General features: G+C 35.3%; 1 protein-coding gene across 1 annotated transcript in view; it reads left to right on the top strand.

Annotated features, from left to right (window-relative positions):
- Window positions 1-12,584, top strand: part of LOC149944020 (gamma-aminobutyric acid receptor alpha-like) — a 117,397-nt gene that overhangs the window by 42,404 nt on the left and 62,409 nt on the right. Inside the window, exon 2 of the mRNA XM_090174845.1 lies at window positions 11,110-11,217. Within this exon, the coding sequence (XP_090030971.1) occupies window positions 11,141-11,217 (77 nt within the window). The 5' untranslated portion in view covers window positions 11,110-11,140. The remainder of the gene's footprint in view (window positions 1-11,109; window positions 11,218-12,584) is intronic.

Below are 12,584 nucleotides of genomic sequence, written 5' to 3'. Positions count from 1 at the left end.
ATATTCCTCCGCTAAATTTAGTCTTATTTAAGATGGAAAATAAGGCTTGTTGAAAATTTAATTTAAGCGTATATTACTAATGTGATTTTAAACTTATTGCTAACTGCAAATATAATATTAATTTTAGTCTCAATTTAAACTGCGAAATAATGCATATTGTATTCTCAATTTGAACTGCGAAATAATGCATATTGTATTCTCAATTTGAACTGCAAAAATAATACATATTTTAGTATCAATATAAACTGCAAAAATAATAGTAATCCTGATCTTAATTTAACTTGTAGAGGTTAACGCTAATAGTTAGTGTAGGGAGCTGTTGGCTCGCGTGGCATGAGGGCTTGCCACCACCCTCCTACGTATTGTAACCCGGCCACCTGTTTAAGGCATTAAAAGTCGCTAGATGACTTGGGCCTAAGGTGGTGCCTTGGGTATTAGCCTAGCTGATTATTATTATTATTATTATTATTATTTAAACTGTAATTAAATTTTAATCTTTTTTAGATTTTAGCTTTAAATCTATAGAGTGCTAGCAGTTGATGCGTTTTTAAAAGTTAGTGACGTCACAGCCGTAGCTTCCGTAGTGGTTGTCATGAAAACTCACGTTTTTTCTCAATAGACATTTAACATTGGTGACGTCGCAGGGTTTCAAGCTGCTGGCACTCTATAGATGTGTGTGTTAACAACTAGAAAGTATTATTTTAAGGTTTATAAGGATATTTTACACTGCGTATTTAATTTCATCTAGGTTATTAAGGCTGTATTTTTAAACCGAATTCGAGACTCGTTTTGATCTTAATTTTTAAGATGTATGATTTCATGAAATATTAATTTTACAGTCATATAGGCCTACAAGTCTTATTTTACACTTGATTTGAACGGAAATGTAGTTGAAAACCAGTCATATTACAAAGCTAATTAAGTTTTTTTTTAGAGTAAAAGTTGGTCTTTAAAATTATGACTTATTTAAGACTTAAATAAACCTAATATAAGTTATATTTAAATATTACAAAAATTTTGTGTTGATATTTTACCTCTACTACTTTTTGTCTTAAATAAAACTTAATCCTATTTTATCGTTACTACAGCATAGTGCTCGGCATTCGATTAATTTGTATCCATGAATAAAATAAGCTCGGCGATATTTAAATAATATTTATTTAAATAACCAATAGTTGAATAAAAATTGTATAATGTTTAAATAATCGAAAGTGAATAAGCCTATTAATTAAATAAAATAAACAATTATTTAAATAAATGCCACTTTTATTCAAACAAATGCTTGGTTGCGTAAAAAACGTAATTAAATAAGTTAAAATGATATTCTTTTTACCGACGTTTTTTAAATAAATCGGAAATTTTTTGGATAATGAATAAACAATTCCGAGCACTACTACAGCCTAAAATAAGTATCATGTTTTTGTAATTAGCGATACATCATATTATCCTTGTAATATTAATATGTTTGTAGCTGGGTAATGATAGTACTGACCTAATATAGTTTGAGCAAACATTTGAAAGGCAAAGCAATCACGAATCTCGTCTCATCCCATTAAAAGCCATTCGAACGAAATCAACAAGCGTCTATAAGCGTTCGCGAAGAATGGGATCGTTGAGAATGATGTACGGGCAATACGTCACTCGTGCATTAAATCGTCGCGCCCCCACGCGGATAATGTCGGAGATAGATAACGGTGGGCGTTGGAATTTCCACCTCCCTTTAAACAATTAAAGCTCGGCCAGGGTAATTCCGAAATCCTGTCCGGAATTCCTCGTTTTTTCCGCTTCCTTAGAACCAGACACGGCGGCCGAGGCTTAGGCAAAGGCCCGGGTTATTTAGCTATCCCGACCAAGGGTTAACTTCAACGCTAGCCTTACGTCGAAACACGCGGACGGTACCGGGTTTCCCGGCTTCGATCGTAGCGTGGGCTGAGTCGAAAGCATTACGCGGAACACAGTCGTCTTTCAAAGTCAAATATATTAGGCGGCGCGACTTCTCTGGACGGATGCAATCACGGCGGTTCGCGGGCTTTCTGTTTGTAATTAGGACGCGTCGACCGATGACCACCAGGCCCTCTTCAATATCGTTTGAAAGTCAAATTTCCCTTCTCCCCCGTTCTCCGATTCCGTTTTCATTCTACGGTCGAGTGGCTATACAGGGGCAGTTTCTTGGCAGGAAATGACTTTATTTGGTTTTAACTAAAAGCACCATCGCTCCGACACCCTTTATTTGGCCCGCCTTCTTAGACAACTTCGATACTCTTCCCTCTGGTTTCTCTTCAAACGCCTTCTATCAGTCGCGTGTCGTCTTTTTAATGGCTCCATCTGACGGGGTCTTTTGCTAATGTGTCTCGCCAATTTTCGTTTCAACTTTATGTAAATTGTTGTGGAAAGTAACCAAAAAAAGTGGTTTTATTCATGGGGTTTATTTTATTTTAATTAGGGTAATGACTTTTATACTGTCTTTTTTTGGGTTACTTTAAGTTATGCAAGGGTTTGGCTCTAGTGCCCCCCCCCCCCACCCTCACCAATCCACCACCCGTTTACCTCTAGATCCCCACCCACTAACGACTCGTCCCCAACAATTAAAGACAGGTCGCCTGCCAATTTAACCCTAACCTCCGAACAATAAAATATTGGTGCCCCACCACTTTCGCTTTATAGCCAGTGCCGGCCCAAGGCAGGTTTTGGGATGGCACCCCCTTGCTTGTCCCTAAAATATATTTTTTCTCCTTTATTTTCAGTTCGCCCTACATGATAGGGCCGGCCAGTGGCGTAAACAAGGCGGGGGGGGTTTCCGGGTCCAGACCCCTTCTTGGACCTACCTTTGACTGTACTAAATTTTCACCCCCTTCTCGACCCCCCTATTAACATTCACATACTTCTACCCCTCCCTTGACGATTTATTGGCTACGCCACTGGGGTCAGCCCTGTTTATAGCCTCACCCATGAAATTCTGTTGCGTCCCCAACTTAACCCTAATCTCCTATACCCATGAAATACAAGTGCCCCACACAATAAATTTTAATCCCACCTATGTAATCCTGTTCCCTTACCCGTTTAACTCTATGGCCCCACCCAGGAAGTACTGATCCACATTATTTTAACGCTAATCTCCCACCCATAACATACTGGTGCCCCACCCGTTTAACCCTAATCTCCCACAAATTAAATACTGGTCCCCCACCCGTTTAACTCTAATCTCCCAACAATTAAATACAGGTGCCCCAAATGTTTTTACCTTAATCTCCCACCCATGAAAAATGGTTTTCTCCCGTTTCACTTTATAGCCTCACCCATGAAATGCTGGTCCCGCATCCGTTTAACCTTAATCTTCCACCTCACCCATGAAATACTGGTTCCCCACCCGTTTAACATTAATCTCCCACCTCACCCATGAAATACTGGTCCCCACCCGTTTGACATTAATATCCCACCTCACCCATGAAATACTGGTTCCCCACCCGTTTAACCTTAATCTTCCACCTCACCCATAAAATACTGGTTCTCCACCCGTTTAACCTTAATCTCCCACCTCACCCATGAAATACTGGTTCCCCACCCGTTTAACCTTAATATCCCACCTCACCCATGAAATACTGGTTCCCCACCCGTTTAACCTTAATCTTCCAACTCACCCATGAAATACTGGTTCCCCACCCGTTTAACCTTAATCTTCCACCTCACCCATGAAATACTGGTTCCCTACCCGTTTAACCTTAATCTTCCACCTCACCCATAAAATACTGGTTCCCCACCCGTTTAACCTTAATCTCCCACCTCCCCCATGAAATACTGGTTCCCCACCCGTTTAACCTTAATCTTCCACCTCCCCCATGAAATACTGGTTCCCCACCCGTTTAACCTTAATCTTCCACCTCCCCCATGAAATACTGGTTCCCCACCCGTTTAACCTTAATCTTCCACCTCACCCATGAAATACTGGTTCCCCACCCGTTTAACCTTAATCTTCCACCTCACCCATGAAATACTGGTTCCCCACCCGTTTAACCTTAATCTTCCACCTCACCCATAAAATACTGGTCCCAACCCGTTTAACCTTAATCTTCCACCTCACCCATGAAATACTGGTTCCCCACCCGTTTAACCTTAATCTTCCACCTCACCCATGAAATACTGGTTCCCCACCCGTTTAACCTTAATCTTCCACCTCACCCATGAAATACTGGTTCCCCACCCGTTTAACCTTAATCTTCCACCTCACCCATAAAATACTGGTTCCCCACCTGTTAAACCTTAATCTCCCACCTCACCCTAGAAATACTGGTTTCCCACCCGCTTAACCTTAATCTTCCACCTCACCCATGAAATACTGGTTCCCCACCCGTTTAACCTTAATCTTCCACCTCACCCATGAAATACTGGTTCCCCACCTGTTAAACCTTAATCTCCCACCTCGCCCATGAAATACTGGTTCCCCACCCGTTTAACCTTAATCTTCCACCTCACCCATTTAACTCTAGTTCCCCACCCGTTAAAGACTGGTTTCCCACCTGTTTAACTCTAGCCCCCCACCCAGGAAATACTGGTTCTTCCGCCTGTTAAATATTGGTCCTAACCCTTTAACTCTAATCGCGACCCATATAACTCTAATCTCCCACCCGTCCCCACCCACTTAACTCTAGCCCCCACCCATGAAATATTGGTCCCCCACCCATTTAACTCAAATCGCCACGCGTGTAACTCTAATCGCCACCAGTGTAGCTCTAGTCCCGAACGCATTTAAAACAATCCCACCACTTTTACACTTACAAGATGCAGAAATCTGAATTTCAACATATAAAAAGGGGAAACTTATTTTTTATATAATTGATTTTTTTTTTCGCTTGTACTTTAAAAAAATCTGCGAAATAAAAAGTGTTTTCACGCATCAATCCATTTTCTCGAAATTTCCGGCGAATTTCTTATTTTTCACCACCTTTGAGGTCGAACACTGGTCAACAGCTTCGGCGACAGTGGTTGGGTTTTTGGCCGTTTCTTTCAGTGTCCGAAAATCCCTTGACCAGCAGCTGGTCGCTTTGGATTGACAATACATACACTGGTTGGCCCTCCGAGCTAGCAACAAAATCGGGAAATCCATTTGCGACTTCCTAGAGAATCTTTCCCCTTTTCTTGCCCACTTTTTTCGCGTCTCCTTTTACGCGAAGAAAAGGATGTGCTACTTGGTAAACGATGCAGTAGCGCCATCTATGGAGTAATAATTCCATTAGAAAACCCATATGAACAGCGACTGGACCAGTACGCTTTAGAGAATGGATGTTATTCCGATGCTCTCGCCTGCTTGAACGAAAATAACGTCAATAGTGAACCATATTGGGAAAAATGTTTGTAGCTTATATTTTGTGTTAAGTTCAATTGTATCTTGAAAGAAATTATTTTACCACCTCTTCTTCTAGATGGCGTTAGTAGTAGCATATGTAGCATATCATAAAATATGTATAGAGGAATTTCTTAAAATTAGGTAATGCTCATGACGATGGAAAAATTTATTAACAATTTTTACAATTTAAAATTAAGGCATAATAGTTGAAACGTTGTGTCTTAAGCCTGTATTATGGCTTAATTTTAAATTTTAAAAAATGTTAATAAATTTTCCAATCGTAACGAGTATTACCTAATTTTATTTAATTCCTCTATACATATGTTATGATATGCTACATATGCTACTACTAACGCCATCTAGAAGAAAAGCTGGTAAAAGTGTTCCTTACAAGATACAGCTGAACTTAACACAAAATATAAGCAGCAAAAATATTTCCCAATATGGTTCACAATTTACGGAACACATAATAAATGGACTGCAAATATAAAATTATTATATTACATGCGCTATTGAAAAGGTTACCATGGAAACAAAATCAAAAGGTACGAGCTAAACTACAGATTGTCAACGTGTGCAAAATCCATTTCACTAACTTCCGTTTAACTTCTATAAAGTTGATGACGTAATTTACGTCATATCCCGCGGACAAGGTTTCATTAAAGACAATATACTTATGGCAAACTTATGTGTATTTATGTTACATTTGGTAGTAGCCAAACACTGGTAGTTGATTTCTCCTTGAACTTCAGTGCTTTGCATGTGGATCCCTCCAGGCGCAGAGTAAATGTTAGTCGGTCATAACAAGTTGGGCAGGCCAAATTACACTTTGGAGAACATTATATATATCTAACCTGTAAAATAAATGTTACTTCTACAATATATCAATTTATATTGTAAGATAACAAAGCGTAAAATAAATTTTTCATATGTAGTAAAAATCTAGTTTTATCTACAATAGGCTTCTTGCGTAGTCTAAATTTTGGTCATAAGTATCGCCTGGAATTGAATATATGAAAGATGTCTGCTACTTCAAAATTATCTCTTCGCAACAGCTGAAAGTTCAACCGGAAAACATCGCAGATGACTTCTGAATTTATCTCCATACACATATTAAGTTGACGGATATTACGGCAGATGGCGTTATATTTCCTAAGCTCGAACCTTATACGTAACTGACCATTTAAACGTTGTAGTATATTCTTAATAATATTCTAATTTAGCACTTCATTGTTGGAAACGTTATTCTTCATTTTAGTTGATTACGTGCTACAAATCTTATAAATTTAAAAAACGCGTAAACTTCAAATTATGAATTGAAGGATTTTTTGGGGTTCGCTTAGCACCGATAAAAAAATCAAAAAAGCAAAAGTTGAGATCAGGCAAAAAATATAAGTCGAAATTAATGAATAATTTATAACGGGGATCCGTTTCTATTTCCGATAAGATTTCCTTCGGAAAACTTGGTTCTTGTCCTACTTTTGCAGAGCGAGTGGGATAGAAGCAATTTAGGCCTAATATATCGAGGTCAGGGGTCTTTCGCTCCACCCCCCTTCCCCCTCTAATTCTCTTTCTCGTTGTTGCCTTAAGAATAGAATTTGGAGACTGATAGAGATATGTTTGACTAGAAGTGGAATATTCCTGCAAATTCTCGCTCCGTTCCGGATGTCGCTATAAGCGGGACAATGTATCTGAGTTGGGTCTTTGTGTGATAGATTGGCGCGGGTTTCGATTGGCGTATAAACGTGATCCGTGGGACGATTGAACAGGGATTGCTTTCATTGTTAAGGACATTAATTGCTTTACTATATAGCTAAGGGTTCATAATACCAAGTATGTATTCAGCTGGTGAAGTGATTCCCGGAAGAAAAACCACGCCCCTCCTAATCATTCGTCCCTTTCTCCCGATAAGGGGCGGGGCAGATGGCGAGTTCACTCTCCGTGTAGGTCACATATTATTCGGTTTCCCCTTCCATAAAAACTTGTTGAGGTTAACGGTAATAGTGAGTGTACTGAGCTGTCGGTTCGCGTGGCATGAAGGGCTTGCCACCACCCTCCTACGCATTGTAACCCGGCCACCTGAATTAATGGATTTAAAAGTCACTTGATGACTTAGGCTTAAGGTTGGGCCTTGGGTATTAGCCTAGCTGATTATTATTATTATTATTATTATTATTATTATTATTATTATTATTATTATTATTATTATTATTAATAATAATAATTTACGAAAACCACCTTTTCCTTAAAGAGTAAGTTGCATATAGATTTTCGGAATATAAAGTAAAAAACTTTATATTTTCTTGTTCATTTGATCATCGGCTTTCCGAAAATGTAACTCACTTGATCAAATACCGTCGTTATGTTTTATAATATTAAAATGAAATTTACGTGCAGCGCCCCGTTGCGGCTTTTATTCTGAACGATAATTTTACCGTGCCTAGTTTGTGACGTCATTGACTACGGTTTTTTCAGAATTTTTCCCACTGCTTCTGGTAGATTACATAGTTCCCACTATCATACCAAGATCATTCTTGTAATCACCACGCTGAAATTCAAATTGTTTGGCCGTTCTACTAATTACTTCTAATTAACTACGAATCGGAGAGCAACGAAACTTTACATTTGGGTGTTTTAAACATACGCGCTTCGTTTAATAACAAAATTAACGGTAGCGATTAATTTTCAACTTACTCTTTAAGCGTAACCTAAGCGCAAGCAAGTAAAAAAATAATCATTTTAAGAAAAGCGTAATTTTTACTTTTAATATCTAAAGCAATAGCAATAATAATCTAATAATTGAAATATAATAAAAAAAAATAAATACAACCCTAAAAAACTAAGTAATGAATCGGTCTAATGTAGATATTATTTTTCTCTTATTTCGAATTTTATTCAAAAGTAACTTGCTAGATTTTGGCTCTCAGATAGTCCTATATACTCGAGATATATTTCCTAATTAAAATCGCCGAAGCCCGAGCTCTTCAAACGACAAATCGGATCAAAATTTCTCATCCACTTTCCACTAAAACATTTAATATTTCTGGAAACAATTTCAATAATTTTTTTAAATGTTTTTCGGTGCGGATAAAAACATTGAAATGTAAAAAGTTGGTGGTATTAAAATTACAAAATTTCCTCCGTAAAATGAAATCCGTTGCAGATTTCGACGGTATATAGCGCTTTAATCCGCTTAGCTTGACGAGATTCTACCCCTTCAACTTAATTTTCTAAGTCTTAAATTGAGAAAGTCGAGCGAGAAAAGGTAGTTACCAGATCATCAGACCCGGGAAAAAATGTTCTCGGAAGAAGCCCCCCTCGCGGTAGTCTTGGCGGCTTCATCCCGGGAGACTTTTCAATCAAATAACGTCAACTTAGAGACTCCTCCCTGCAGTACTTGCCCGAAAAGATGGGAACCTAGGCTTAGCTATTGGAGTTGGGCACTGCCGCTGCAGATTGAACTACTTTTCGTTTCAACAAACTTTGCGATAAGTTCCCAGACTTTCGCAACTTGTAGGATACCATTGGCATCGGCAGGGTTTTAAGTTTGGGGGCGCTTATGCATCCTTGCATCGCAAAACATGAAATAATTTCCTTACGCTCCGAAGGGGCGTTTTCAGGGAATCAGTAATTAAATGTATTTAACGAAACATGACCCTATTGTAACAATTATTTTAGTAATATTTAATTTTTATTCACGCTGAAACTTTTTAGAACATTACTCTCCTTACTAAACCTTTATTAGACATTTCTATATAAAGCGATTTTATAGAATGTTTGTAAATAAACTGCGAAATAGGTCTTTAAGATATTTAGTGGAGATTTCATCGGTTGTCTTTAGCAAATGGGACATTTTTCTAAAATATATTTTAAAAATATCTTTGTATTCTATAGAATAGTTTTCTTTAAAAATCTTGGAGGTTTTCTCTTCGTCGTAAAGAACAGTTTAGGGCATTTCCTTTAAACTTCTTATAGGTTTTTCTTAACTTTTAAAGTTACCTGTTACTCAGATCTTTTTAAGAATTTAATAGAATTTTTTTCAAATTTAAGCTAATACTTAGTAAAAAATTTATACTGACCTTTCTACCAGTTTTTCTATAGAACACTCTATAGGTTATAGAACTCCATTCACCCTCTATAGAGCTCTTAACGATTTCCGAGAGATAGTACAGAAAACTTTTTTACGAGAATAGAAAATATTTTATTCAGAAAATATTTGAAAACCGTCTGGGAATTTAATCAGTATATATCAAATTATGTAATTTTATTTCCCATATTTCTCCACGAAGTACGATTTCTGTTAGGACTGCATGCGGGGCTCCGTTTCTAGAACTCTTCTTAAGGAAGGCTCGAGGGAAATTTTAGGAGTGATTTCAGATAGGTTTTAGGCGAACCCTAAAACAACCTAGCAAAGCCACTGATAGGTACACTGGCGGTATTTACGGTACCTGTGGAATTATTTATTAAGTTATTAAATCTTGTAAAGTAATTAGCTGGAAATTGTAATTGAAAATTATATTTAAGTGACGGACAATAAATTTACTTAAGTGATTCAAAATAAAAATTACTTAAAAGTGACGGACAATAAAATTACTTAAAAGTGACGGACAATAAAATTGCTTAAGTGACTAAAAATAAAATTACTTAAGTGATTCAAAATAAAAATTACTTAAAAGTGACAGACAATAAAATTACTTAAAAGTGACGGACAATAAAATTGCTTAAGTGACTAAAAATAAAATTACTTAAGTGATTCAAAATAAAAATTACTTAAAAGTGACGGACAATAAAATTACTTAAAAGTGACGGACAATAAAATTACTTAAAAGTGACGGACAATAAAATTACTTAAAAGTGACGGACAATAAAATTACTTAAAAGTGACGGACAATAAAATTGCTTAAGTGACTAAAAATAAAATTACTTAAGTGATTCAAAATAAAAATTACTTAAAAAAGACGGACAATAAAATTACTTAAAAGTGACTAAAAATAAAATTACTTAAGTTACTAAAAATGAAATTACTTAAGTGACTCAAAATAAAATTACTTTAGTGACTCAAAATAAAATTACTTTAGTAACTCAAAATAAAATTAGTTGAAAAATATTCATATATTATTATAAGTAACATATTAATATAAGTATGGCAAATTGCCTAGATTATCACCGTACTGATTCTCACAGTTATTGCGAATTTGAATAATCAACAGCATCTCGGGAAGGTACATATTTCCAGCGAATATTATTAGCGGGAGAGGTAAATGAATACATCACTCGTCAGAGTTATATTATATACTTTTGGTGTAAGCGTAAACTTTTACAATTTGTCGGATAACCAGCCGGTGGAAATTCTTTTCGGGTTAAGTAATCTTAATATTTTCTTATTTACTTGGAATAAAAAGGTTGAAAAATAGTGAAAGTTAGCTTTTCCCAAGGGGACATTTTTATATGAGATAGAGCATTCATTGATGCTCAAACTTCTTAAGAGGGTCCGAACGTATCTGTGGAAGGCGCATTATTTTTTCATAGTCTTCCCCGCGATGGAGCTGCGGAACTTTTAGCCGAGATTAAAAGAGTCCGTGACAAGCATTAATCATTTTTAATAAATGGAGGCTTCCCCTCGCTCTCTCTCGCGCAGTGAGCGACGGTGTCTCCCTCTTTCTTTCACTCACTCATTCTTTTATTTTGTTTTCGTGCGTTTTCTTTCTAGCCCGGGATCTTCTCTAATATATTAATTTCTCTCTTTTTCCTTTTGCGCTCGCGCCTAGATGAACCCTGGCATCTAGATGACTTCTGGGTATGCCTCTTCCACTGCTGTTCTTCATACTTTTGGACTATTTGACTGTTAAGTTTGCCCACACCATGAGCTTCACCAAGTAAGTAATCACCTTGCATTTTAAAACTTTTCGATTTGTCCATGGAAAGAGTTAATTTTTATTTTTATATTTACTTAAAATGGGTGTAAATTAAAATATTGTATAATTAATAACCCCCTCAATATTAAATATATCGATTCACATATAGCGTAACGGAGAAACAAAAATTTTAATGGAAGTCATTAGAGGTTCGATTTGAATTATTTTCTCTATACTAGATGGCGCTATTATTATTTATTACAAAAACAACTTATAACACTATTTAAATTGATTTTTTATGTGAAAAATATAAATCAGAAAAATAATTTCCATACGGAGAAATAAACATGAACATAAACTAGATGGGGCTAATTTACATTTCTTGGGGGCAATGGATTAAATACTTACTGATTTATTACCAAAATAAATTGTAATGCTACTCTTAAGTGGTGTTGTAAAAAGATGCACGAATTGATTAAAATGTTTGGTGTTTTTTAGAGAAAGTAATATATTTCGCGATTTTTAGACAAAGTAATATATTTCGCGATTTTTAGACAAAGTAATATATTTCGCGATTTTTAGACAAAGTAATATATTTCGCGATTTTTAGACAAAGTAATATATTTCGCGATTTTTAGACAAAGTAATATATTTCGCGATTTAATTAAAAAATTAATATATTTCGCGATTTAATTAGAAAAATTATTATATTTCGCTATTTAATTATATAAATTAAAATATTTCGCGATTTAATTAGATAAATTAATATATTTAGCGATTTAATTACACAAATTAATACATTTTGAGATTTTTAGACCAATTAAAATATTTCACTATTCAATTAGACAAATTAATATATTTCACGATTTAATTAGCCAAATTAATATATTTCACAATTTAATTAGATAAATTAAAATGTTTGGGGATTTAATTAGATAAATTAAAATATTCCACGACGTAATTAGACAAATTAAAATATTTTGGGATTTAATTAGATAATTTATTATATTTCGCGATTTAATTGTATAAATTAAAATATTTCGGGATTTAATTGTATAAATTAAAATATTTCGGGATTTAATTGTATAAATTAATATATTTCGGGATTTAATTGTATAAATTAATATATTTCGAGATATAATTGTATAAAGTAAAATAAAACGGGATTTAATTGTATAAATTAAAATATTTCGGGACTTAATTGTATAAATTAAATTATTTCGGGATTTAATTAGATAAGTTATTATATTTCGCGATTTAATTAGATAAGTTGTTATATTTCGCGATTTAATTAGATAAATGAATATATTTGTCTATTTTATTAGATAAGTGAATATATTTGTCTATTTTATTAGATAAATGAATATATTTGGCTATTTTATTAGATA

The sequence above is a fragment of the Leiobunum rupestre genome, chromosome 5, assembly GCF_980474605.1.
Source record: "Leiobunum rupestre chromosome 5, qqLeiRupe1.1.hap1, whole genome shotgun sequence".
Taxonomy (NCBI): Eukaryota; Metazoa; Arthropoda; class Arachnida; order Opiliones; family Sclerosomatidae; genus Leiobunum; species Leiobunum rupestre.
Note: the sequence above shows the minus strand (reverse complement) of the source record. Positions and strands in the feature narration are given on the sequence as shown.